General features: G+C 38.3%; 2 protein-coding genes across 7 annotated transcripts; both read right to left on the minus strand.

Annotated features, from left to right (window-relative positions):
- Nucleotides 1-1,382: 1,382 nt before the first annotated feature.
- Nucleotides 1,383-5,091, minus strand: LOC120030874 (glutathione S-transferase kappa 1-like). Of its 6 annotated transcripts, none has more exons than XM_038976368.1 (9): nt 5,035-5,091; nt 4,637-4,661; nt 4,147-4,242; nt 3,975-4,056; nt 3,680-3,808; nt 3,062-3,207; nt 2,650-2,766; nt 2,403-2,496; nt 1,383-1,512 (listed from the first exon to the last, which is right to left on the minus strand). In XM_038976368.1, the coding sequence occupies exons 3-9, from the start codon at nt 4,216-4,218 to the stop codon at nt 1,469-1,471; spliced, it is 684 nt and encodes a 227-aa protein (XP_038832296.1). In that variant the 5' UTR covers nt 4,219-4,242; nt 4,637-4,661; nt 5,035-5,091; the 3' UTR covers nt 1,383-1,468. The 6 variants fall into 6 exon arrangements, with proteins under 6 accessions (XP_038832296.1, XP_038832299.1, XP_038832298.1 ...); XM_038976371.1 differs by having other exon boundaries at nt 4,147-4,218; nt 5,035-5,052; XM_038976370.1 differs by lacking the exon at nt 5,035-5,091 and adding an exon at nt 4,763-4,874 and having other exon boundaries at nt 4,147-4,218.
- A 14,171-nt stretch (nt 5,092-19,262) lies between these two features.
- si:ch1073-90m23.1 (rap1 GTPase-activating protein 2) lies at nt 19,263-23,677 on the minus strand. Its single transcript, XM_038976424.1, has 18 exons — nt 23,607-23,677; nt 23,172-23,265; nt 22,792-22,827; nt 22,151-22,348; nt 21,931-22,028; nt 21,755-21,833; nt 21,586-21,639; nt 21,297-21,380; nt 21,099-21,199; nt 20,810-20,939; nt 20,586-20,708; nt 20,529-20,545; nt 20,354-20,438; nt 20,182-20,268; nt 19,749-19,904; nt 19,573-19,659; nt 19,438-19,463; nt 19,263-19,362 (listed from the first exon to the last, which is right to left on the minus strand). Exons 1-18 carry the CDS (start codon nt 23,675-23,677, stop codon nt 19,263-19,265), a joined length of 1,626 nt encoding a protein of 541 aa, XP_038832352.1.
- Between the last annotated feature and the right edge of the window lie 3,002 nt (nt 23,678-26,679).

The raw sequence follows: 26,679 nt of genomic DNA on the forward strand, positions 1-26,679 counted from the left end.
CTAGCAGGAACCTCAGAGATTCTCACAATCTGAGGCGTGCTTAGACACTAATACAACTTGTGATTATCATAGACACACACACACTCACCTCCAATTTATTCAGAAATTGTACTATAACTTTAAGGAAACCAATTCTCTCTTTGTCCTGTCAAGTCTTTCTATTCCCTTCTCTCAACTTCCCCTCCCCGTTTCACTCTCACATACACAGCTCATTGTAGCTGTGAATGCAAAATGATATGCCCAAGCTTCACAACAAAAGGGCACATCCTGGTATGAAGCATCACATTGCAGCACCAATGCACATCTGTACACCTATGTGGCACAGCATCTGGTGTTTCTGCCTGGTTTGCCATTAACACACTACTACCGTTTTACTATAGGCCAACTACAAAAATGTGTCTCCCAGTTACACAAGGAAAATAAATCTCCCTAATCACCTGTTTGTGTCAGTGCAGTGATGATTTAACTTGTCCAGCTGCATTTTTTTCAACCAGGTAAAGCACAATGACACACACCCATTGACAAACCGGTAAAACACACTCAGCAGAGGAACACAAACAATCTCTATCGCGAATATACAGTAATGGAACCAATATCTAGTTCAGAGAAATCATTATAAAACAATCACAGACAAAGTAAACACACAGTGGTCATCTTACCTCTCTCCCTGTGTGTGTGTGCCTCAGACCTTGAGAAAGAAACCTTAACAATCCAGTGATGTAATCCTTTGCCCTTTCCGTCACAGAAACCAACACATTTCATACATTTTCCCTGTTGTGTCAGTGTGTGTAGTCCAGGGTTAGTGTCGTGGTTTCTCTCCCATTCTCTCTCCTCTCAGGGGGTTTGTCAGGCTCCAGGGATTACTGTGTTGTGTGGTTGTGTTTGTCTAAGTCACACATTCAGTGTTGTCTCAACCCCGCCCTCTTCACCTGCACTACATCCATCTTTCTCTCCCACCATTTCTCACTCCATTTCCTCCCCCTCTCCCCTTTTTCCTCATCCAGGGAGTCTATTGTAATGTTGTTACACCAGTTTAATGGATTTATTTCTCTCCCTTTGTGGAAGTTATTTCCCTCCTTATTCTGTCTTGACCTGTCAAACTCTCGTTGTGTTTGCTAGCCCTTTGCCATCTCTCTTTTGACCTGGGGAAACAGGTTCTTCCACTTCTTTCCAGTCTATTTTCTGTCCTCTTCCTTTTGTTTCGCATATCTGGCATTTTCTCTCACCCTAGCTGGCAACTAATGTTCCTAAAGCCTTGCTTGTCCTTAAATATGAATGTCAGGTTTCTTTCTGTGGCAGTAAAAATTATTAGTGAAAAGACAGTCATCTATCTATTTCAAATAATCATTTTCAGTTCGATTTAGAAAATAGACAACTTCAAATCATATCTATAGTATTTATAAATCTTAATGAATTCCATATGTGACAGGTTTCAAGTCCCAGTCACGTCCCAGTTTCATGTTTTAAGTCACAGTTTGGCAGCAGCAGGCTGGGGTCCCATCCACTTCTCTCCTAGAAGACAGAAGAATATGATTGGATAAGGTCTGCGCTGAGGTGAATCTTGATGGGCTCAAAGAGATGATAGTAATGATATAGGAACCAAAATTCAAAACAATAGAATCTACCACATCTAGCAACCAGGACGCAATAATGATAACTGTCTTGAGTTGTGTGATTACATACCTTTTGATTGATAAATCTATCAAAAGGTTGTGAGGTGCATGACATAAAACGTATAAAATGACATGTGATGTATTACAATAAGATGTACAGTATTGATTGCAGTCCCGTGTAGATCAGTTGGTAGAAAATGGCGCCAGGATTGTGGGTTTGATTCCCACGGGGACCAGCACAAAAAATAGTATTAAAATGTATGCACTTACTAAGTTGCTCTGGATAAGAGCGTCTGCTAAATGACGTAGAATGCCAAATTGCTGTAAGTATATAGCCTACAGTAATTGTTATCATCTTAAAGGTTAACTTTGGACACAATTTTTTTTCCGAACTCCGCCCCTTTCTCAATTTGGGGTGTGACTTTGGTGGTTCGTCGATGTGTCATTCTGGTCATGCGCGCCCTGTGACCAACTTGGCTAGTTCGTTAGCTAAGTTAGCCACTGTAGCTAGCCAGTAACTCCTCCAGTATGTGTTGACCTAATATCACAGGATCCGTTTTTGGACAGACGCTATAGAGATCGGTAAGAAATGGCACTTCTGTGGCTAAATATTGTATTCATCCAATTTGTTTTTAAGCATTACATGCCCTGGTATGATGGTGGATTGATCAGTCATATTGGTTAAAGTAAATTCTATAATATGCTATTTGTGAATATTCTGATGCATCCAAAGTGGGAGTTTATGCAGGAACATGACACCTTATGATGCCAGAGGAAGTGTGGGCTCACCTATGTAGTGGGCAATGAGCTCAAACCGGTCAGAGCCAAAGAACACCTCCGCCTTTCCATTCACATGACACACAGCCAGAGGAAAACCAAAGGCCTGAGATAGAGAGTACAAAGACAAGGTGAGATAGCGAAAGAAGTGAATGTACTGATACTGATGTCCTCTCCCACACTGATGGCTGCTATTGTCATTAGTATGGGGCTAGGGGTTGGTTGGGAGGGAACAGGGAGACGAGGGGGAGACACTGACCCTATGGTCCAGTGCTTCCTGGGTGGATCTCTTCAGCTTGTCTTTGATTTCCTTAGAGGTGGACAGTTTCAGCAGCTCTTCTACCTCACTGGCTGAGAGCCCTGCCTTCATGGCTGCCTGGAAAAAACATGAATCACATTAAAAACAAACAACCTGCAATGTTCAAATCCATGACGCCACTATCTACCCAGACCCAATCTCAAAATGCTCTAGGATTATGCCCTCCAGCACTCAGGGATTGTGATCTTGAGAGCAATGGCATTAGTGTTGGGAGATAACACTTGTTTAACACTTTACTAAAATGCAAATTTTTCAGATATTATGTGAAAGGCACATGAGAAAAATACTAGACAGATGATGAATGGAGAGAAGGCTTGAATTCAAGCTACAGTGACTGAGTACATCCTGGTACCTCAGAGAGTGATGCAGGCTGGGTAATGTCTTTGTCTTGGCTCCAGATCCTCATCCACAGCTCCCGGGACACCTGCTCTACCTGCTTATCTCCTCCCACCTCCCTCTCCTGTACTGCCACCACAAAGCGCATGGCAGACAGCGAGCCTGGGACAGACAAATACATGGTTGCAAGAGGAAAATGTGGTGACCGTGAGGTCAGCAAGGAGTTTATTTTGCTTGACGGCGAGGCACAAAAAGGTTAAGAGAGACCATACAGAGCAGTGTATTAGGTTCATAGGGATAACGCTCATTGATAATATAGAACAGACATGTTGAAAGCACAGATGTTTTCCTCCTTGAGTGTCCCCAACAGACAGCAGTACTCAATGGAATGTTGAGCTACCAAATGTTGCCCTACTGCACTGAGGCGAAGACCTGTTAAAGATGCTGTTTGATCTATATTAGGAAACCTTCATTGATCTTTAAGATATGTTAAGATACGTTCTATATAAGAAACAGTACTGGCATATTAGTGCTGTTCCCACCCAATGTGAACATATATCCAATAGCGTTGTTATAAGCTTGGCAAAATAGGCTACTGGCATATTTACATAAAGGAGATGCAGGGGGGGTGCACCTTTTTCAAACATGGCCTCAAAGGGGTCAGCAGGGGGACTGATGGGGACCTGGAAGTACTGGGCTAGACGGTGCAGGTCTGTGGTCATATACAGGAACTTGTTTGGGACCAGACCTGGGGGCTTATTACCTGGAATACAGGATACAAGTACAATCAGACTTTACATCACAATACAGATGACTCATCATAATGACTTTTTAATGGCTGACTGACAACATGTGCAATGTAAACATAACAATCCATCCATAGCCTATTGTGAAGTCTGGTTTGTGTAATGTTGATCTTAGCTACTTACCTGACCCTTGCATGATGCCACCCAAGAACGCAGGACGTAGTTTAAGGTCAATGTTCCACACATTTCTGTAACGGCACATGACCTAAAGATCGGATACATGCATGCACAATGATTAGTCAATGCATAGACTCTACCTCTGAAATTAAAAAATGTACAATCTAAAGACACTAACCTCAAAGCCAAGCCATGAGTAGGGAGAGACCACGTCATAAAACAGTTCAATCACTTTCCGGGAACTTGCCATCTGAAGGATTTTATTTTTTTATTACTTCAAAAAAATAAGAGATTATTATGATAATTATTTATCATTGAAAAAAATAATAACAATATTACACATCAATACAGGGACATTCCTCTGAACACAATGAAAACAATTAAATAATAGAACACCAGGCAAACCCCCCCCCCACACACAATTTAATAATTCAGGACAACATTAATGTGTGGATGCAGTTAGCTAGTTGTAACATCCCTGTAACATTGTCATTACACTGCAAGTAAAAACATTCCTGTAGCCAAACAATTTATCTAGTTGTAACATCCGTGTAACAATGTCATTGCACTGCAAGTAAAAAAGTTCCTGTAGCCACAAAAACTTAGTTATAACGTTATTTTGTGGGGTAAATTAAATCTTACGTCATTGTTAATTATGTGCACGTTACCTTTGAGCACCAGCTAGCTGTCCGTCTGTTAAAAAAAAAACTGTGTCAAAGTTCAACCATTGAAAACAATCAAATGCATTTTGCACTCTGATTGTTTTCAAGTTTAGAAATGTCCATACAAATTACCCGTGCAAAAGTCAAACCAGTTGTTAACTTTGTTCTTTCGTTGATTATTTCAAGCGTACATGTAACCTACCAATAAAGACACTTAACTGGAGCTGCTTTAAATAACCCGGATAGAATAACTTGCAGTCTACGCCCCAGTGCTTCTGGGTCATGGCTAGATGGGATACATTGTGTTAAATTACATCTAAAGTAGTGTTTTTTCCATAGCTAATCTTAATCCTTTTCCTAACCTTAACCTAATTCCCCCAACCTGTTGCGTAAGATCTCCTTACCTGCTACGAAAAGTAAATTCTAGTCAATTGTGACATAAACTGTATTCCATCTAGTCAAAACCGTGTTTGCTTACTTTCTATATTCTTCTTCTTGAAATTTTATTGATAGGTGCATATACCGCCACCTACTGTACTTGAGTGTTAAGGCCCGTCACGACCTACCGTACCGATACCACTAGACATTCTTCAACCGCTCTGCTCGTTTTGAAGAAGAAAAACACTGACCTAATAATAGTTTGCAGCCATCAACGAAAAATATAAACGCTGCATGTAAAGCGCTGGTCCCATGTTTCATGAGCTGAAATAAAACATCCCAGAAGTGTTTTATACAAAAAAATGATTATTTCTCTGAACTGCACAAATTTGTTTACATCTGTGTTAGTGAGTATTTTATCCTTTGTCAAGATAATCCATTCACTTATCGCAGTTGCTAGCTGTGCTACTAGAGATCCTGGTTCGAGTCCAGGCTCTGTCGCAGACTTTGGGCAAGCGTCGCCCGGGTTTGGGGAGGGTTTGCACGCTGACGGGCGCATGCATGCTGACACGATCGCCAGGAGTAGGGTGTTTCCTCGTATATATTGATCTTCAAATAGTGGTCATAAACAACCTGAATATTGATCTTCAACTAGTAGTCATAAACCACCTGAATATTGTTCTTCATCTAGTAGTCATAAACCACCTGAATATTGATCTTCAACTAGTAGTCATAAACCACCTGAATATTGATCTTCAACTAGTAGTCATAAACCACCTGAATATTGATCTTCAACTAGTAGTCATAAACCACCTGAATATTGATCTTCAACTAGTAGTCATAAACCACCTGAATATTGATCTTCATCTAGTAGTCATAAACCACCTGAATATTGATCTTCAACTAGTAGTCATAAACCACCTGAATATTGATCTTCAACTAGTAGTCATAAACCACCTGAATATTGATCTTCATCTAGTAGTCATAAACCACCTGAATATTGATCTTCAACTAGTAGTCATAAACCACCTGAATATTGATCTTCAACTTGTAGTCATAAACCACCTGAATATTAATATTCAACTAGTAGTCATAAACCACCTGAATATTGATCTTCAACTAGTAGTCATAAACCACCTGAATACTGATCTTCAACTAGTAGTCATAAACCACATGAATATTGATCTTCAACTAGTAGTCATAAACCACCTGAATATTGATCTTCAACTAGTAGTCATAAACCACCTGAATATTGATCTTCAACTAGTAGTCATAAACCACCTGAATATTGATCTTCAACTAGTAGTCATAAACCACCTGAATATTGATCTTCAACTAGTAGTCATAAACCACATGAATATTGATCTTCAACTAGTAGTCATAAACCACCTGAATATTGATCTTCATCTAGTAGTCATAAACCACCTGAATATTGATCTTCAACTAGTAGTCATAAACCACCTGAATATTGATCTTCAACTAGGAGTCATAAACCACCTGAATATTGATCTTCAACTAGTAGTCATAAACCACCTGAATATTGTTCTTCAACTAGTAGTCATAAACCACCTGAATATTGATTTTCAACTAGTAGTCATAAACCACCTGAATATTGATTTTCAACTAGTAGTCATAAACCACCTGAATATTGATCTTCAACTAGTAGTCATAAACCACCTGAATATTGATCTTCAACTAGTAGTCATAAACCACCTGAATATTGATCTTCAACTAGTAGTAATAAACCACCTGAATATTGATCTTCAACTAGTAGTCATAAACCACCTGAATATTGATCTTCAACTAGTAGTAATAAACCACCTGAATATTGATCTTCAACTAGTAGTCATAAACCACCTGAATATTGATCTTCAACTAGTAGTCATAAACCACCTGAATATTGATCTTCAACTTGTAGTCATAAACCACCTGAATATTCGATCTTCATCTAGTATTCATAAACCACCTGAATATTGATCTTCAACTATTGGTCATAAACCACCTGAATATTGATCTTCAACTAGTAGTCATAAACCACCTGAATATTCGATCTTCATCTAGTATTCATAAACCACCTGAATATTGATCTTCAACTATTGGTCATAAACCACCTGAATATTGATCTTCATCTAGTAGTCATAAACCACCTGAATATTGATCTTCAACTAGTAGTCATAAACCACCTGAATATTGATCTTCATCTAGTAGTCATAAACCACCTGAATATTGATCTTCATCTAGTAGTCATAAACCACCTGAATATTGATCTTCAACTAGTAGTCATAAACCACCTGAATACTGATCTTCAACTAGTAGTCATAAACCACCTGAATATTGATCTTCATCTAGTAGTCATAAACCACCTGAATATTGATATTCAACTAGTAGTCATAAACCACCTGAATATTGATCTTCAACTAGTAGTCATAAACCACCTGAATATTGATCTTCAACTAGTAGTCATAAACCACCTGAATATTGATCTTCAACTAGTAGTCATAAACCACCTGAATATTGATCTTCAACTAGTAGTCATAAACCACCTGAATATTGATCTTCATCTAGTAGTCATAAACCACCTGAATGTTGATCTTCAACTAGTAGTCATAAACCACCTGAATATTGATCTTCATCTAGTAGTCATAAACCACCTGAATATTGATCTTCATCTAGTAGTCATAAACCACCTGAATATTGATCTTCAACTAGTAGTCATAAACCACCTGAATATTGATCTTCATCTAGTAGTCATAAACCACCTGAATATTGATCTTCAACTAGTAGTCATAAACCACCTGAATATTGATCTTCAACTAGGGGACATAAACAACCTGAATATTGATCTTCAACTAGTAGTCATAAACCACCTGCATATTGATCTTCAACTAGTAGTCATAAACCACCTGCATATTGATCTTCAACTAGTAGTCATAAACCACCTGAATGTTGATCTTCAACTAGCAGTCATAAACCACCTGAATATTGATCTTCAACTAGGGGACATAAACAACCTGAATATTGATCTTCAACTAGGGGACATAAACCACCTGAATATTGATCTTCAACTAGGGGACATAAACAACCTGAATATTGATCTTCATCTAGTAGTCATAAACCACCTGCATATTGATCTTCAACTAGTAGTCATAAACCACCTGCATATTGATCTTCAACTAGTAGTCATAAACCACCTGAATACTGATCTTCATCTAGTAGTCATAAACCACCTGAATATTGATCTTCAACTAGTAGTCATAAACCACCTGAATATTGATCTTCAACTAGTAGTCATAAACCACCTGAATACTGATCTTCAACTAGTAGTCATAAACCACCTGAATATTGATCTTCATCTAGTAGTCATAAACCACCTGAATATTGATTTTCAACTAGTAGTCATAAACCACCTGAATATTGATCTTCATCTAGTAGTCATAAACCACCTGAATATTGATCTTCAACTAGTAGTCATAAACCACCTGAATACTGATCTTCAACTAGTAGTCATAAACCACCTGAATATTGATCTTCATCTAGTAGTCATAAACCACCTGAATATTGATCTTCAACTAGTAGTCATAAACCACCTGAATATTGATCTTCATCTAGTAGTCATAAACCACCTGAATATTGATCTTCAGCAAGGAGTCATAAACCACTTGAATATTGATCTTCAACTAGTAGTCATAAACCACCTGAATATTGATCTTCAACTAGTAGTCATAAACCACCTGAATATTGATCTTCAACTAGCAGTCATAAACCACTTGAATATTGATCTTCATCTAGTAGTCATAAACCACCTGAATATTGATCTTCAACTAGTAGTCATAAACCACCTGAATATTGATCTTCAACTAGTAGTCATAAACCACCTGAATATTGATCTTCAGCAAGGAGTCATAAACCACATGAATATTGATCTTCAACTAGCAGTCATAAACCACTTGAATATTGATCTTCAACTAGTAGTCATAAACCACCTGAATATTGATCTTCAACTAGTAGTCATAAACCACCTGAATATTGATCTTCAACTAGCAGTCATAAACCACTTGAATATTGATCTTCAACTAGTACTCATAAACCACCTGAATATTGATCTTCAACTAGTAGTCATAAACCACCTGACTATTGATCTTCAACTAGTAGTCATAAACCACATGAATATTGATCTTCAACTAGCAGTCATAAACCACCTGAATATTGATCTTCAACTAGCAGTCATAAACCACCTGAATACTGATCTTCAACTAGTAGTCATAAACCACCTGAATATTGATCTTCATCTAGTAGTCATAAACCACCTGAATATTGATCTTCAACTAGTAGTCATAAACCACCTGAATATTGATCTTCATCTAGTAGTCATAAACCACCTGAATATTGATCTTCAACTAGTAGTCATAAACCACCTGAATACTGATCTTCAACTAGTAGTCATAAACCACCTGAATATTGATCTTCATCTAGTAGTCATAAACCACCTGAATATTGATCTTCATCTAGTAGTCATAAACCACCTGAATATTGATCTTCATCTAGTAGTCATAAACCACCTGAATATTGATCTTCAACTAGTAGTCATAAACCACCTGAATACTGATCTTCAACTAGTAGTCATAAACCACCTGAATATTGATTTTTCATCTAGTAGTCATAAACCACCTGAATATTGATCTTCATCTAGTAGTCATAAACCACCTGAATATTGGATCTTCAACTAGTACGTCATAAACCACCTGAATACTGATCTTCAATCTAGTAGTCATAAGACCACCTGAATATGATATTCAACTAGTAGTCATAAACCAACCTGAATATTGATCTTCAACTAGTAATGTTCAGTATAACGCACCTGAAATATTGATCTTCCCATCCTAGTAGTCATAAACCATCACCTGAATATTTGATTTTCAACGAATAGTCATAATCCACCTGAATATTGAGTTTTCAACTAGTAGTCATAAACCACCTGAATAATTGATTTCAACTAGTAGTTCGATAAACCACCTGAATATTGATCTTCAACTAGTAGTCCATAAACCACCTGAAATGTTGATCTTCAACTAGCAGTCATAAACCACCTGAGATATTGATCTTGCCCTAAACTAGGGGACATTAAACCACCTGAATATTGATCTTCAACTAGTAGTCATAAAACACCTGAATATATGATCTTCAACTAGTAGTCATAAACCACCTGAATATTGATCTTCAACTAGTAGTCATAAACCACCTGAATATTGATCTTCAACTAGTAGTCATAAACCACCTGAATATTGATCTTCAACTAGTAGTCATAAACCACCTGAATATTGATCTTCAACTAGGGGACATAAACCACCTGAATATTGATCTTCAACTAGTAGTCATAAACCACCTGAATATTGATCTTCAACTAGTAGTCATAAACCACCTGAATATTGATCTTCAACTAGGGGACATAAACAACCTGAATATTGATCTTCAACTAGTAGTCATAAACCACCTGAATATTGATCTTCAACTAGGGGACATAAACAACCTGAATATTGATCTTCAACTAGGGGACATAAACAACCTGAATATTGATCTTCAACTAGGGGACATAAACCACCTGAATATTGATCTTCAACTAGTAGTCATAAACCACCTGAATATTGATCTTCAACTAGTAGTCATAAACCACCTGAATATTGATCTTCAACTAGTAGTCATAAACCACCTGAATATTGATCTTCAACTAGTAGTCATAAACCACCTGAATATTGATCTTCAACTAGTAGTCATAAACCACCTGAATATTGATCTTCAACTAGGGGACATAAACCACCTGAATATTGATCTTCAACTAGTAGTCATAAACCACCTGAATATTGATCTTCAACTAGTAGTCATAAACACCTGAATATTGATCTTCAAACTAGGGGACATAAACAACCTGAATTTGATCTTCAACTAGTAGTCATAAACCACCTGAATATGATCTTCAACTAGTAGTCATAAACCACCTGAATATTGATCTTCAACTAGTAGTCATAAACCACCTGAATATTGATCTTCAACTAGTAGTCATAAACCACCTGAATATTGATCTTCAACTAGTAGTCATAAACCACCTGAATATTGATCTTCATCTAGTAGTCATAAACCACCTGAATATTGATCTTCAACTAGTAGTCATAAACCACCTGAATACTGATCTTCAACTAGTAGTCATAAACCACCTGAATATTGATCTTCAACTAGTAGTCATAAACCACTGAATATTACTATTCAACTAGTAGTCATAAACCACCTGAATATTGATCTTCAACTAGTAGTCATAAACCACCTGAATATTGATCTTCAACTAGTAGTCATAAACCACCTGAATATTGATCTTCAACTAGTAGTCATAAACCACCTGAATATTGATCTTCAACTAGTAGTCACAAACCACCTGAATATTGATATTCAACTAGTAGTCATAAATCCCCTGAATATTGATCTTCAAATAGTAGTCATAAACCACCTGAATATTGATCTTCAACTAGTAGTCATAAACCACCTGAATATTGATCTTCAACTAGTAGTCATAAACCACATGAATATTGATCTTCAACTAGTAGTCATAAACCACATGAATATTGATTTTCAACTCGCAGTCATAAACCACCTGAATACTGATCTTCAACTAGTAGTCATAAACCACCTGAATATTGATCTTCAACTAGTAGTCATAAATCAACTGAATATTACTATTCAACTAGTAGTCATAAACCACCTGAATATTGATCTTCAACTAGTAGTCATAAACCACCTGAATATTGATCTTCAACTAGTAGTCATAAACCACCTGAATATTGATCTTCAACTAGTAGTCATAAACCACCTGAATATTGATCTTCAACTAGTAGTCATAAACCACCTGAATATTGATCTTCAACTAGTAGTCACAAACCACCTGAATATTGATATTCAACTAGTAGTCATAAATCCCCTGAATATTGATCTTCAAATAGTAGTCATAAACCACCTGAATATTGATCTTCAACTAGTAGTCATAAACCACCTGAATATTGATCTTCAACTAGTAGTCATAAACCACATGAATATTGATCTTCAACTAGTAGTCATAAACCACATGAATATTGATTTTCAACTCGCAGTCATAAACCAACTGAATATTGATATTCAACTAGTAGTCATAAACAACCTGAATATTGATCTTCAACTAGTAGTCATAAACCACCTGAATATTGATCTTCAACTAGTAGTCATAAACCACCTGAATACTGATATTCAACTAGTGGTCATAAACCAACTGAATATTAATATTCAACTATTGGACATAAACCACCTGAATATTGATTTTCAACTAGTAGTCATAAACCACCTGAATATTGATTTTCAACTAGTAGTCATAAACCACCTGAATATTGATCTTCAACTAGTAGTCATAAACCACCTGAATATTGATCTTCATCTAGTAGTCATAAACCACCTGAATATTGATCTTCAACTAGTAGTCATAAACCACCTGAATATTGATCTTCAACTAGTAGTCATAAACCACCTGAATATTGATCTTCAACTAGTAGTCATAAACCACCTGAATATTGATCTTCAACTAGTAGTCATAAACCACCTGAATATTGATCTTCAACTAGTAGTCATAAACCACCTGAATATTGATCTTCATCTAGTAGTCATAAACCACCTGAATATTGATCTTCAACTTGTAGTCATAAACCACCTGAATATTGATCTTCAACTAGTAGTCATAAACCACCTGAATATTGATCTTCAACTAGTAGTCATAAACCACCTGAATATTGATATTCAACTAGTAGTCATAAACCACATGAATATTGATATTCAACTAGTAGTCATAAACCACATGAATATTGATATTCAACTAGCAGTCATAAACCAACTGAATATTAATATTCAACTAGTAGTCACAAACCACCTGAATATTGATATTCAACTAGTAGTCATAAACCACCTGAATATTGATATTCAACTAGTAGTCATAAACCACCTGAATATTGATTTTCAACTAATAGTCATAAACCACATGAATATTGATCTTCAACTTGTAGTCATAAACCACCTGAATATTGATCTTCAACTAGTAGTCATAAACCACCTGAATATTGATTTTCAACTAGTAGTCATAAACCTCCTGAATATTGATCTTCAACTAGTAGTCATAAACCACCTGAATGTTGATCTTCAACTAGTAGTCATAAACCACCTGAATATTGATCTTCAACTTGTAGTCATAAACCACCTGAATATTGATCTTCAACTAGTAGTCATAAACCACCTGAATATTGATCTTCAACTAGGGGACATAAACCACCTGAATATTGATCTTCAACTAGTAGTTATAAACCACCTGAATATTGATCTTCAACTAGTAGTCATAAACCACCTGAATATTGATCTTCAACTAGTAGTCATAAACCACCTGAATATTGATCTTCAACTAGTAGTCATAAACCACCTGAATATTGATCTTCAACTAGTAGTCATAAACCACCTGAATATTGATCTTCAACTAGGGGACATAAACCACCTGAATATTGATCTTCAACTAGTAGTCATAAACCACCTGAATATTGATCTTCAACTAGTAGTCATAAACCACCTGAATATTGATCTTCAACTAGGGGACATAAACAACCTGAATATTGATCTTCAACTAGTAGTCATAAACCACCTGAATATTGATCTTCAACTAGTAGTCATAAACCACCTGAATATTGATCTTCAACTAGTAGTCATAAACCACCTGAATATTGATCTTCAACTAGTAGTCATAAACCACCTGAATATTGATCTTCAACTAGTAGTCATAAACCACCTGAATATTGATCTTCATCTAGTAGTCATAAACCACCTGAATATTGATCTTCAACTAGTAGTCATAAACCACCTGAATACTGATCTTCAACTAGTAGTCATAAACCACCTGAATATTGATCTTCAACTAGTAGTCATAAATCAACTGAATATTACTATTCAACTAGTAGTCATAAACCACCTGAATATTGATCTTCAACTAGTAGTCATAAACCACCTGAATATTGATCTTCAACTAGTAGTCATAAACCACCTGAATATTGATCTTCAACTAGTAGTCATAAACCACCTGAATATTGATCTTCAACTAGTAGTCACAAACCACCTGAATATTGATATTCAACTAGTAGTCATAAATCCCCTGAATATTGATCTTCAAATAGTAGTCATAAACCACCTGAATATTGATCTTCAACTAGTAGTCATAAACCACCTGAATATTGATCTTCAACTAGTAGTCATAAACCACATGAATATTGATCTTCAACTAGTAGTCATAAACCACATGAATATTGATTTTCAACTCGCAGTCATAAACCAACTGAATATTGATATTCAACTAGTAGTCATAAACAACCTGAATATTGATCTTCAACTAGTAGTCATAAACCACCTGAATATTGATCTTCAACTAGTAGTCATAAACCACCTGAATACTGATATTCAACTAGTGGTCATAAACCAACTGAATATTAATATTCAACTATTGGACATAAACCACCTGAATATTGATTTTCAACTAGTAGTCATAAACCACCTGAATATTGATTTTCAACTAGTGGTCATAAACCACCTGAATATTGATCTTCAACTAGTAGTCATAAACCACATGAATATTGATCTTCAACTAGTAGTCATAAACCACCTGAATATTAATCTTCAACTAGTAGTCATAAACCACCTGAATATTGATCTTCAACTAGTAGTCATAAACCACCTGAATATTGATTTTCAACTAGGGGACATAAACCAGCTGATTATTGATCTTCAACTAGTAGTCATAAACCACCTGAATATTGATCTTCAACTAGTAGTCAAAAACCACCTGAATATTGATCTTCAACTAGTAGTCATAAACCACCTGAATATTGATCTTCAACTAGTAGTCATAAATCAACTGAATATTACTATTCAACTAGTAGTCATAAACCACCTGAATATTGATCTTCAACTAGTAGTCATAAACCACCTGAATATTGATCTTCAACTAGTAGTCATAAACCACCTGAATATTGATCTTCAACTAGTAGTCATAAACCACATGAATATTGATCTTCAACTAGTAGTCATAAACCACATGAATATTGATTTTCAACTCGCAGTCATAAACCAACTGAATATTGATATTCAACTAGTAGTCATAAACAACCTGAATATTGATCTTCAACTAGTAGTCATAAACCACCTGAATATTGATCTTCAACTAGTAGTCATAAACCACCTGAATACTGATATTCAACTAGTGGTCATAAACCAACTGAATATTAATATTCAACTATTGGACATAAACCACCTGAATATTGATTTTCAACTAGTAGTCATAAACCACCTGAATATTGATTTTCAACTAGTAGTCATAAACCACCTGAATATTGATCTTCAACTAGTAGTCATAAACCACATGAATATTGATCTTCAACTAGTAGTCATAAACCACCTGAATATTGATCTTCAACTAGCAGTCATAAACCACCTGAATATTGATCTTCAACTAGTAGTCATAAACCACCTGAATATTGATCTTCAACTAGTAGTCATAAACCACCTGAATATTGATTTTCAACTAGGGGACATAAACCAGCTGATTATTGATCTTCAACTAGTAGTCATAAACCACCTGAATATTGATCTTCAACTAGTAGTCATAAACCACCTGAATATTGATTTTCAACTAGTAGTCAAAAACCACCTGAATATTGATTTTCAACTAGTAGTCAAAAACCACCTGAATATTGATTTTCATCTAGTAGTCATAAACCACCTGAATATTGATTTTCAACTAGTAGTCAAAAACCACCTGAATATTGATTTTCAACTAGTAGTCAAAAACCACCTGAATATTGATTTTCAACTAGTAGTCAAAAACCACCTGAATATTGATTTTCAACTAGTAGTCATAAACCACCTGAATATTGATTTTCAACTAGTAGTCATAAACCACCTGAATATTGATTTTCAACTAGTAGTCATAAACCACCTGAATATTGATTTTCAACTAGTAGTCATAAACCACCTGAATATTGATTTTCAACTAGTAGTCATAAACCACCTGAATATTGATCTTCAACTAGTAGTCATAAACCACCTGAATATTGATCTTCAACTAGTAGTCATAAACCACCTGAATATTGATTTTCAACTAGTAGTCATAAGCCAACTGAATATTGATCTTCAACTAGTAGTCATAAACCACCTGAATATTGATTTTCAACTAGTAGTCATAAACCACCTGAATATTGATCTTCAACTAGTAGTCATAAACCACCTGAATATTGATCTTCAACTAGTAGTCATAAACCACCTGAATATTGATTTTCAACTAGTAGTCATAAACCACCTGAATATTGATCTTCAACTAGTAGTCAAAAAACCACCTGAATATTGATCTTCAACTAGTAGTCCTAAACCACCTGAATATTGATCTTCAACTAGTAGTTATAAGCCAACTGAATATTGATCTTCAACTAGTAGTCATAAACCACCTGAATATTGATCTTCAACTAGTAGTCATAAGCCACCGAAATATTGATTTTAGACTAGTGGTCATAAACCACCTGAATATTGATCTTCAACTAGTAGTCATAAACCACCTGAATATTGATCTTCAACTAGTAGTCATAAACCACCTGAATATTGATCTTCAACTAGTAGTCATAAACCACCTGATTATTGATTTTCAACTAGTAGTCATAAACCACCTGAATATTGATTTTCAACTAGTAGTCATAAACCACCTGAATATTGATATTCAACTAGTAGTCATAAACCACCTGAATATTAATCTTCAACTAGTAGTCATAAACAACCTGAATATTGATCTTCAACTAGTAGTCATAAACCACCTGAATGTTGATCTTCATTAGATTTTTCTTGAAGGTTGCGTCATCTTGAAAATGTATTTTTATATCAAGAACATTTTCAAACACCCAGCACTTGTTGAACATAGATCTGGTTGTCCAAATCTCCTGGATAGCAAGCAGGATTTTCTTTCCATCCCTATTTTAAAGAGATTGATCCTAAATGACAAAATATTAAACTTTTGTGTCCTTACCTTCAAAGCAGTCTTTGGACAAGCAGATTCCAATCTATGATTTGGTTACCCACTACCATCAACCACTAATAGTAACACACTCCTCTCCATGTATCTCATACAACTTTCCACCTGATAACATGGATCAATCCCAGCTTCCAACCTTCCCACTGTTTTTAGCATTTGCCTGTCTCCCTACCTCATTTAAAAACTGTCTGAATAAAGTGTCAAACCACCTAAAACATTTGAAAAAACATATTAGCATTCTTCACATTTCATACCCCAAAAAAGTAACAAAGTAGTCAAATTTGGAGTGTTCATTTAATGTTCAAAGCATCCTGAATAAACCTAATTTTCCACCCTGGTAATAGGCCTAAGCCATGTCAAAATACATAGAATTTCAGGAAATTCACTTTAAAACAGTAAACCCCCAGTCCCTCGTCTATGGATTGGCCAGGGGGCAATGAAATTCACATAGCAAATCTCACTCCAAACTTTCTTCAAATGTTGGCAGCCCTGAATTGTTACAATGCTCTAAAATAGTAAAATAGTAATAAATATTGCATGACTTCGTTATCATACATTTACTACAATGATGTCCACATATTAACATTGAAAATATTCTAAAATATATTATTACTTGTATTACTTACTATTACTTTAAACATCTTATTTTACAGGTTGTACAGTGCATTCGGAAAGTATTCAGACCCCTTTACTTTTTACACATTTTGTTACGTTACAGCCTTATTCTAAAATGGATTAAATATTTGTTTTCCTCATCAATCTAAGCACAATACCCCATGATGATAAAGGGAAAACTGGTTTTTAGTTTTGTGAAATACCTTATTTATATAAGAATTCAGACCCTTTGCTATGAGATGCGAAATTGAGCTCAAGTGCATCCTGTTTCCATTGATCATCCTTAAGATGGTTTTTACAACTTGACTGGAGGCCACATGTGGTAAATTCAATTGATTGGACATGATTTGGAAAGACACCTGTCTATATAAGGTCCCACAGTTGACAGTGCATGTCAGAGCAAAAACCAAGCCGTGAGGTCGAAGGAATTGTCCATAGAGCTCCGAGACAGGATTGTGTCAAGGGACAGATCTGGGGAAGAGTACCAAAACATTTCTGCAGCATTGAAGGTCCCCCAAGAACACAGTGACCTCCATCTTTCTCAAATGGAAGAAGTTTGGAACCAATAAGACTCATCCACGAGCTGGCTGCCTGGCCAAACTGAGCGATCAGGGGAGAAGGGCCTTGGTCATGGAGGTGACCCTGAAACCGATGGTCACTCTGTGACAGAGCTCCAGAGTTCCTCTGTGGAGATGGGAGAACCTTCCAGAAGGACGACTGTCTCTGCAATACTCCACCAATCAGGCCTTTGTGGTAGAGTGACCAGACGGAAGCAACTCCTCAGTAAAAAGCACATGACAGCCAGCTTGGAGTTTGCCAAAAGGCACCTAAAGGACTCTCAGACCATGAAAAAACAAGATTCTCTGGTCTGCTGAAACCAAGATTGAACTATTTGGCCTGAATGCCAAGCGTCACATCTGGAAGAAACCTGGCACCCTCCCTACGGTGAAGCATGGTGGTTCCAGCATCATGCTGTGGGGATGTTTTTCAGCGGCAGGGACTGGGAGACTAGTCAGGATCGAGGGAAAGATGAACAGAGTAAAGTACAGAGAGATCCTTGATGAAAACCTGCTCCAGAGAACTCAGGACCTCAGACTGGGGCAAAGGTTCACCTTCTAACAGGACAATGACCCTTAGCACACAGCCAAGACAACGCAGGAGTGGCTTCAGGACAAGTCTCTGAATGTCCTTAAGTTGCCCATCCAGAGCCCGGACTTGAACCCGATCGAACATCTCTGGAGAGACCTGAAAATAACAGCTGTAATGGCTGTCAAAGGTTCTTCAACAAAGTACTGAATTTGCAAAAATACCTAAAAACCTGTTTTTACTTTGTCATTATGGGGTACTGTGTGTAGATTGATGAGGGGAAAAAACGATTTAATCCATTTTAGAATAATCCATTTTAGAATATGTCTGTAACGTAACAAAACGTGGAAAAAGTCAAGGGGTCTGAATACTTTCCGAATGCACTGTACATACAAAGTATCCACTCGGTTATTACTAAAATATACACATAATTCTGTCTGTCTATGTATTCTCCTGGGGACTGGAGTGGTCTTTGACCTCTGTGGAGCCCAGGTTGTCTGTGGGCGGAAAGCTGGGTTCAGGGGGCTTGTAGGCCAACTCACTGAAAGACAAAAAACAACATCTGTCTGTCTGTCCATCCATCTGCCTGATTTGTCCGTTCTCTGTAGTGTCTTACCTCTCTCCATCTCTCTCTGTAGCAGCCTGGAGAGGGAGACAAAAACCAACAGGGGTGGTCAGTATTTCCCACAAACATATCAATAAGATATTCACTGAAAAAAGAGAAAGTGCTTCCATCTTCAGTATGAGTTACCTTGGGTTTCTGTGGGAGCGGCACCCCGCCCATCTTTCTAGGCCCCCCAAGAGTGTCAAAAGAATTACTGCGTACCCTAATGGCTCTCTGCAACAAAGACAGGAAATATGTATGCCAAGTCCAAAACCCACCCTTTCCCCACACTGTAGTGAAAAGTCAAGGATTTCTGACCTCACCTTAAAGTTTTCGATGAACCCTCCACTCCCCTCAGTTACACCCCTCATCCCCTCAGAAGTCGAGAGAGCGGACACAGGCGAATCTCCAATCATGCACTGGGAGCGGGTGGACAGTTCCGCCTGCAGACCCTCCAGGAGGGACGAACGAGTGCGCAGCTTGAAAAGAAAGGATGAGAGGAGAGAGGGAGGCAGAGACGGAGGAGAGAAGGAGGCAGAGACGGAGGAGAGAAGGAGGCATCATAGAGGAGTTAAGTAAGAGATGGGGAGCAGAAGAGAGGAATTAGAGAAGAGGAAAGACTTGTTTCTTAGGTTTCTGTTCCACATAAAAAGATACCAGATTTGCATCTAGAAAGTCTTTGGATATGTGCATGTAATGCCTCAAGCATTACTGTATACATTTATAATGGTGTTGGTGTTGTTCTTCTGTGGTTACCTCCAGTCTACTGAACCTCTCAGCCTTATAACAGGAGATCTCTGCATTGATAAGCTTGGTCAGAAGGAACTCTCTCAACAGGGAGCTCTGGAAGATAAGTCAACAGAGACACACTGAGAATGCATCATGGCCTTTTACCATGTCACCAAGTTCAGATGTGAATTCTACTCACCTCTGTGAATATGGGAGGATCAGGGAGGGAGGGACCAAAGGGAGGTACATCCTCTCTGGCTGTGACTGACACCTGCAACAGACCACTTCCAGGTTTGAAAAAGGCTTTCCATTCCAATAAAATACCTACAGTGATAAGAGATCAATGTGTCTCTCATTTTGTTTTATCTTCTTACCTGGAACACCCCTCCTCCTCCTGCCTCCTCCCCCTCGTCCCCCACTCCCTTCCTCACCCTCCTGACCACTAGGAAACAGTGCAGGAAGTGTGAGCCGATGACATCAGACAAAAAAGGGGTGTGGCCCTCCTGGTAAACAACAGCAACGATGTCATTGCCAATGTGTCTCTTCCTCTGTAGCTGTAAGGAGTAATGATCAGAGGGTAAGAGGGAGCCACTGGAGCTGGGTTGAAGTGATTGACTGTGGGTGAGGATGATTTGGTGTCGTTATTCAGGCTAACCTGTTGTGTATCGCCCTCTGTGAAGGGCAATTTGGTGGACACATGGAACATGATCTCTCTGCCGTGGAAGGAAGTGAAGACCGCATCATTTCCTGTCTGGCCGTGACACACGTCCAAACCTCCTCGGAACCTGGAAGAGAGGGAGGGATAGAAAGAGGGAAGAGGTAGTTGGGGAGAGGGAGTGACAGTAAGCTGTTGGTATCTTCTTATTCATCTCTTCCTGTTACAATGTCATATTTCTGTAATTTCTCCATAAGGCCATGTCACCATGTAGGTTACTGTACATTACCCAGTGAACCCTTGAAGTGCGACTGTAGCTCCCAAAATAGAGAGGAATTCTTGAAACTCTTCACTTTCCTCATTGTTACAGAGTATGTCCTCCTCTGTCAACTGTAAAAGATAGAGAGAAAATATGAGAGGTAATGTACAGTAGACTAGTGCTACTATTTAATGCGTCCAAGCTTCTGCCTGCATTCCAGTTATTTACCTGTCCCTCTCTCTGATACAAGACACCAAACTTGAAATTCGGAGACATTCTGTGTTCATCAAATGCTGTTATAAGATCTGGTGCCTGAAAGACAGAGAGGGGAAGAGAGAAAGAAAGAAAGAAGCAAAGAGAGGGAGAGAGGGAGGGAGAGACAGAGAGATAAAGGGGAAGGAGAGAGCACACATTTTTGTCAAAATGGTCTCAGGGTTTAGAGGTCATTTGAAGAGTACATTCTGTGTAACATGAAGGCCTAAAGCATTTGGGAATATGTACAGTGAAAAAGAAGTACCTTGAGGTAACTGACCACATCAAATCTGAGCACAGTCACACTGTCGCATAGCATCTGAAAAGGACATGGTCAGTTTGGGTTTTTTCAATGATGGTAAATGTTTTCAGTAAAAGTACAATAAAGGTTCATCTAGAATACACACGTCTGTTGGAGAGACTAGTAATGGTACCTTGGCCAGCTCCACAGCAGACGGGATGTTTGGGAACAGAGACACAGAGAAAACCCCATGCATAGAGCATTCCCTCATTCTGGAAAGGAAAGACAGACGTAATAACTGTTGCTCATGGAATTCACCAGGGTGTTTCATTACATTAACTGAATCATTTCCATTCTTTCTGATACAACCTCAGTATTACTCTCAGCCTCTTCTCTTCTTCCTCCAAACAGACAGAGAGAAGGAGGGGTCCCAGGGAGGGGTCCACTGCTGTGAACGAGTGATGATACTGACATAGGAGAGAAAGTCACACAGTTACTATGTATGTATTTCATCATCTTGGATCATAGTCCATCTCTACCATCAAATGGAACAGAATAAGAGTAGTCCTATGGGCGGTACTCTACTAACTCGTGAGCGGAAGAACTCCTGGTAGTATGTGGCCTCGCTGTCTCTCTCCATGATGTCATAGGTCTCTGGGTCTAGTCCGTAATGAGAGGATGTCGGACTGGTCTCAGCAAACTTCTGTAGCGGGGGGTCTATCCAGTAACCACCCAGCTTTGGAGGCAGGATCAGAGGAAGGTCACGACCTATCTTCAAAAGCTGAGACTTTCAAAAGGGTGAGATGATAATTAAATAGTCTGGTGTATCCAATTAAATGTACATCTAGCAGTATCCGTAGGATGATGTTTGAACTGACATGCTCATGGTTGCATCAGCATACCTAATAATGAGTTTTATGTATGCTGGTATGAGTGTTATAACTATTGTGATGTCAGTGTTTTAGGGAACAAAAATGTCTGTATCGTTGAGAATATTGAAAGGTCATTGTCAACACACACACACGTGTGCACACAGATCTTGACATGATATTTTAGGAGAAAGACTCACCCTCAAAGGCAGAGGGAATTCACAGCGCTGTTCATCTAGCCTGCTGCTCTGATGAAGGAGAGGGAAGGTAACAGTGACTGACTGATTGACTAACTGGAGAGAGAACTGTTGTACACACAGAGACTACACAAAACAGAGAGGGAATGGTGCTGTACACTCACCTGCAACTTCTCAATGATCTCAAACAGCTCTGTCACCTTACATGGAAAACACAGACAGTCAGACAGTCAGACAGACAGAGTCAGACAGACAGACCAACATACAGAGTCAGACAGACAGACAGACAGACAGACAGACAGACAGACAGACAGACAGACAGACAGACAGACAGACAGACAGACAGACAGACAGACAGACAGACAGACAGACAGACAGACAGACAGACAGACAGACAGAAAGGAGGTTCAGGGAGAAACAGGAAGAGAAAGAGAAACAACGTTAGACAAACACAGATGCAGGGAGACTAAATGAGTGATTATGTGATCAACAAATTCAAAAAGGATATGATGAAAGACACATTATCACAATTAAGTCCTTTTACCTTCTGGTTGCTGCCAGCAGAAAGGAACGGTTTGGTCTCGCTGGTAGGGGAGTCCAAAATATCCAGAATGCTGTGCTCTAAAGGTTCTGGTCTGCTGCAACAGGTGGAATGACAGAGCAAAGAAATGCAACCATCACCTTTCCCATTCATCAACTGCAAGTGTATCAAACTTTAAATCCAGTGTAAAATAACCAGTGAGAAATAAACTACATCTAATGTGGATAAAGGTAAATAAAGGTATTATTAAGTTTTACTCACCTAGTCTCATTTTCACATATGAACTTGTCCACACTGTGAATAGGGTAACTCCTTAGACAATGTGTCGCATGACATTAAGGACTACTTCTATTATCAACTATTTCAAGATTTTATTCAGATTCTGACACTAGAACCAAAGCATTTTAATTTGTTCTCAATACTGTGACTGTTACTCACCCTCCATATGCCCCAAAAGTGAAACTTCTCTTTCTGGAGAAGAACTTCTCATTTCTGCTGTCTCTCTCCATCGTTCTGTGTGGGTGTGAGTGCTTGTGAGTGCCAGTGTGCTAGCTATAGTCAATCAGTGCTGCTTAGGGATGAACTAAATCACTCCCCTCCCTCTCTCTCTCTCTCTCTCTGCCCCCTGCCTCTCACTCATTTAATCTCTCTACTTCCTTCCCTCTATCCTGCTGTCAGCCAGACTAGCAATTTTAACCCCATCTTGGCCACAGGGAAACGCACTGATGGATAACAAACCCCCGTGACCCTGCCCTGACATACAGTACATGTAGGACACAGAGACAGAGGGGTCGCTGGGTATCGGTCGCCATGCTCTAAGAAACACAGGTAGTGGTCTCACTGACTTGGTGTGTGTAAAGATAGGAATGGTAAATAAATAAATAAACGCATGAGAGATTGCCTCTTTAGACCTGTTACCCTTTGAGTCTGTAGAACCATCAATTATTGACAGCACATACTGAGAGAGGTGCAAGGCAGCGGGAGAGGAGAGGAGAGAGGAGGGGAATGGGGATGGGTGGTAGTGGAGGGGGGGGGGGGGGGGGGGGGTGTTGAGGCACACTGCTAAAGGGGGAATAAAAAAGAGGAAGGGAGGTTAAAAATACTGTATCTATGAATACAACATTAGGCTTCATTTGTGCAATAAGGTCAATTATGTTGTGGCATTGGTCGTATTTAAAAAAAAGTTTTATCAAGGAAGATTTTTCATATCAATCAAAATACCCTTTTCTGTGTTTGCAAACATTTCTCCAGGTGGGTGATGCGCACCATATTGGAAGTTCTCATAGACGGTCAGCTAAAAAAGCCTCCATTTACATGTTGCGTAGATTATGAGTAGATTTATAATAATAATAATAATAAGGTGGGTGCTTACATTTGTCCTATTTCACACATGTACAAGTGTGTATTATACACATTTGTAACGGCTGTCTATCTCTTCCTCCTCATCTGACGAGGAGAGGCGAGAAGGATCGGAGGACCAATACGCAGAGTGGTAAGTGTCCATGTTTTAATAATATAAACTGAACACTACACAAATAACAAAATAACAAATGTGAACGAACCGAAACAGTACCGTGTGGCGACAACCACTGACACGGAAGACAAACACCCACACACCAACAGTGAAAACAGGCAACCTAAATATGGCTCCCAATCAGAGACAATGCAAAACACCTGCCTCTGATTGAGAACCATATCAGGCTAAATGAACAAACCTAAACATAGAAACAAATAACATAGACTGCCCACCCCAACTCACACCCTGACCATACTAAATAAAGACAAAACAAAGGAAAATAAAGGTCAGAATGTGACAACCGCTCAACTACCTGCCGCCCAATTTCACATTACTTAGGGATTATAATTGGATTTTCGCATTCTAGCTAACAACTGCTACATCCAAAATATGTTTTTTAAAGTTCACAAACAAATATAATCTTTGCGACTATTCAAGCAATAATCAAAACATTTTAAGTGTATGAGAAACCAAAAAAGTGTTCGCCCAGCAAAACGTCAATCAAAATTCCCTGAACTGTCATTGGCTATAATCCAAAACTTATTCTGCAGAGGTGCGGAAGTTGGTTGTTAGTAGGGTACGTTGTTAACCTCTGATGTAAAGTCCCTTATTTAGGGGACTAGTCGCGGTTCTGGACTGGTTCTGAGTGACCAAAATGTTTGTGTACAGAACGTTCTATGAACAGTGCAACGTCAATTGCTTTAAACTCAGCAAAACAGCTCTCCCCATTCAGATGGCACCGTTCGCAAGGAGCTAGGCTTTGAAATCTTGCACCTCATTTGCATACGAGTGACTTGTCACATTTTTTGTCCTATCCAGACAAAGGATCTATTCCTCTGGCTGTGAGCATAGGAGCCCCACTTGCTATAGAGCCGGGCTCTCCAATCAATGAAACTCAAGATTCTCAAATGGAGATAACGTTTGCGGTATTTAGTTTTAGCTATGTTGAATGAACAGATTACTATATTCTATATGAAAACCCTTCAGTTGGCATGCTGAATGGCAGTCAATAAACATGATATTTCTGTCACAACTTCCGCCGAAGTCGGCTCCCCTCCATGTTCGGGCGACGTTCGGCGGTCGACGTCACCGGCCTTCTAGCCATCGCCGCTCCATTTTTCATTGTTCCATTTGTTTTGTCTTGTTCCCTGCACACCTGGTTTACATTCCCTAATCAACTGCATATATATTCCTCTGTTCCCCCCATGTCTTTGTGTGGGATTGTTTTGTTATGTGTTTTGTATTGATGCGCCTAGCTGGTTTTTCCCCGGATACTATGTTTCAACACGGAGTATGTTTAATTGTTAAAAAGTTTTGCTTATTTGTGACTTTGTCGCGCTTTGCACTTTTGCCTTTGGCTGGAGGTTTGTTGGACACTGTTGCGTCCGTCTGTTGTTTGCTTCTGCCGAATAAAGTGTGCGCCTGATCACAACTCTCTGCTCTCCTGCACCTGACTTCATCACCAGTAGCGCACACGCTGACAAGTTCCCCAGTGTGACTGATAAATAAAATGTATCAGGAACATATTATACATGTAGTTGTATTCATGAACATTGAAGGGAAGAAGTCTGAATTTGCTCTATCTAGTTCTGTTTATCCACCACAAATATTTATTTTGATGGAGACCAAAGTTCACAACTGGTTCCATAGTGGCAACATTCTTATTGATTTCAAGGAGCTGCAAACACAACTCATGGTAACCTTGCAGAATCATCCGTATCAGTGAGCTGTTGTGAAGCTCCTTCTAAGAATCGACCTTACAAAAAAATGTCATATTTGCATTTTCACATTTGAAATAGCTGCTTTCACACGTTGAGCTGAAATTTTCACGTGAAACCATATGTTCACATGTATTGCATTTTAAGATCACATGTAACACCACCTTTTCGCATGTGAGGAGAATAAAATGTTTTTATCTCACATGTGAATTGCAGTTCCACATGTGAATAATAAAAGTAATGAGTAATGATAACTTTTCTTACCAGTACCGAGTCG

This window comes from Salvelinus namaycush, chromosome 37, assembly GCF_016432855.1.
Source record: "Salvelinus namaycush isolate Seneca chromosome 37, SaNama_1.0, whole genome shotgun sequence".
In the NCBI taxonomy this organism is placed as follows: Eukaryota; Metazoa; Chordata; class Actinopteri; order Salmoniformes; family Salmonidae; genus Salvelinus; species Salvelinus namaycush.

Excerpts from the sequence above, each read along its gene's own strand:
- si:ch1073-90m23.1 (XM_038976424.1), bottom strand. The coding sequence starts at position 23,677 with ATGGAGAGAGACAGCAGAAATGAGAAGTTCTTCTCCAGAAAGAGAAGT. Across the intron at positions 23,266-23,606 it reads ACTTTTGGGGCATATGGAGG|CAGACCAGAACCTTTAGAGC; the intron begins GTGAGTAACAGT and ends CACCTGTTGCAG. Across the intron at positions 20,940-21,098 it reads GCACTTCAAGGGTTCACTGG|GTTCCGAGGAGGTTTGGACG; the intron begins GTAATGTACAGT and ends CCTCTCTTCCAG.
- LOC120030874 (XM_038976368.1), bottom strand. The coding sequence starts at position 4,218 with ATGGCAAGTTCCCGGAAAGTGATTGAACTGTTTTATGACGTGGTCTCT. Across the intron at positions 3,809-3,974 it reads TGGCATCATGCAAGGGTCAG|GTAATAAGCCCCCAGGTCTG; the intron begins GTAAGTAGCTAA and ends CCTGTATTCCAG. Across the intron at positions 2,497-2,649 it reads AGGAAGCACTGGACCATAGG|GCCTTTGGTTTTCCTCTGGC; the intron begins GTCAGTGTCTCC and ends TCTCTATCTCAG.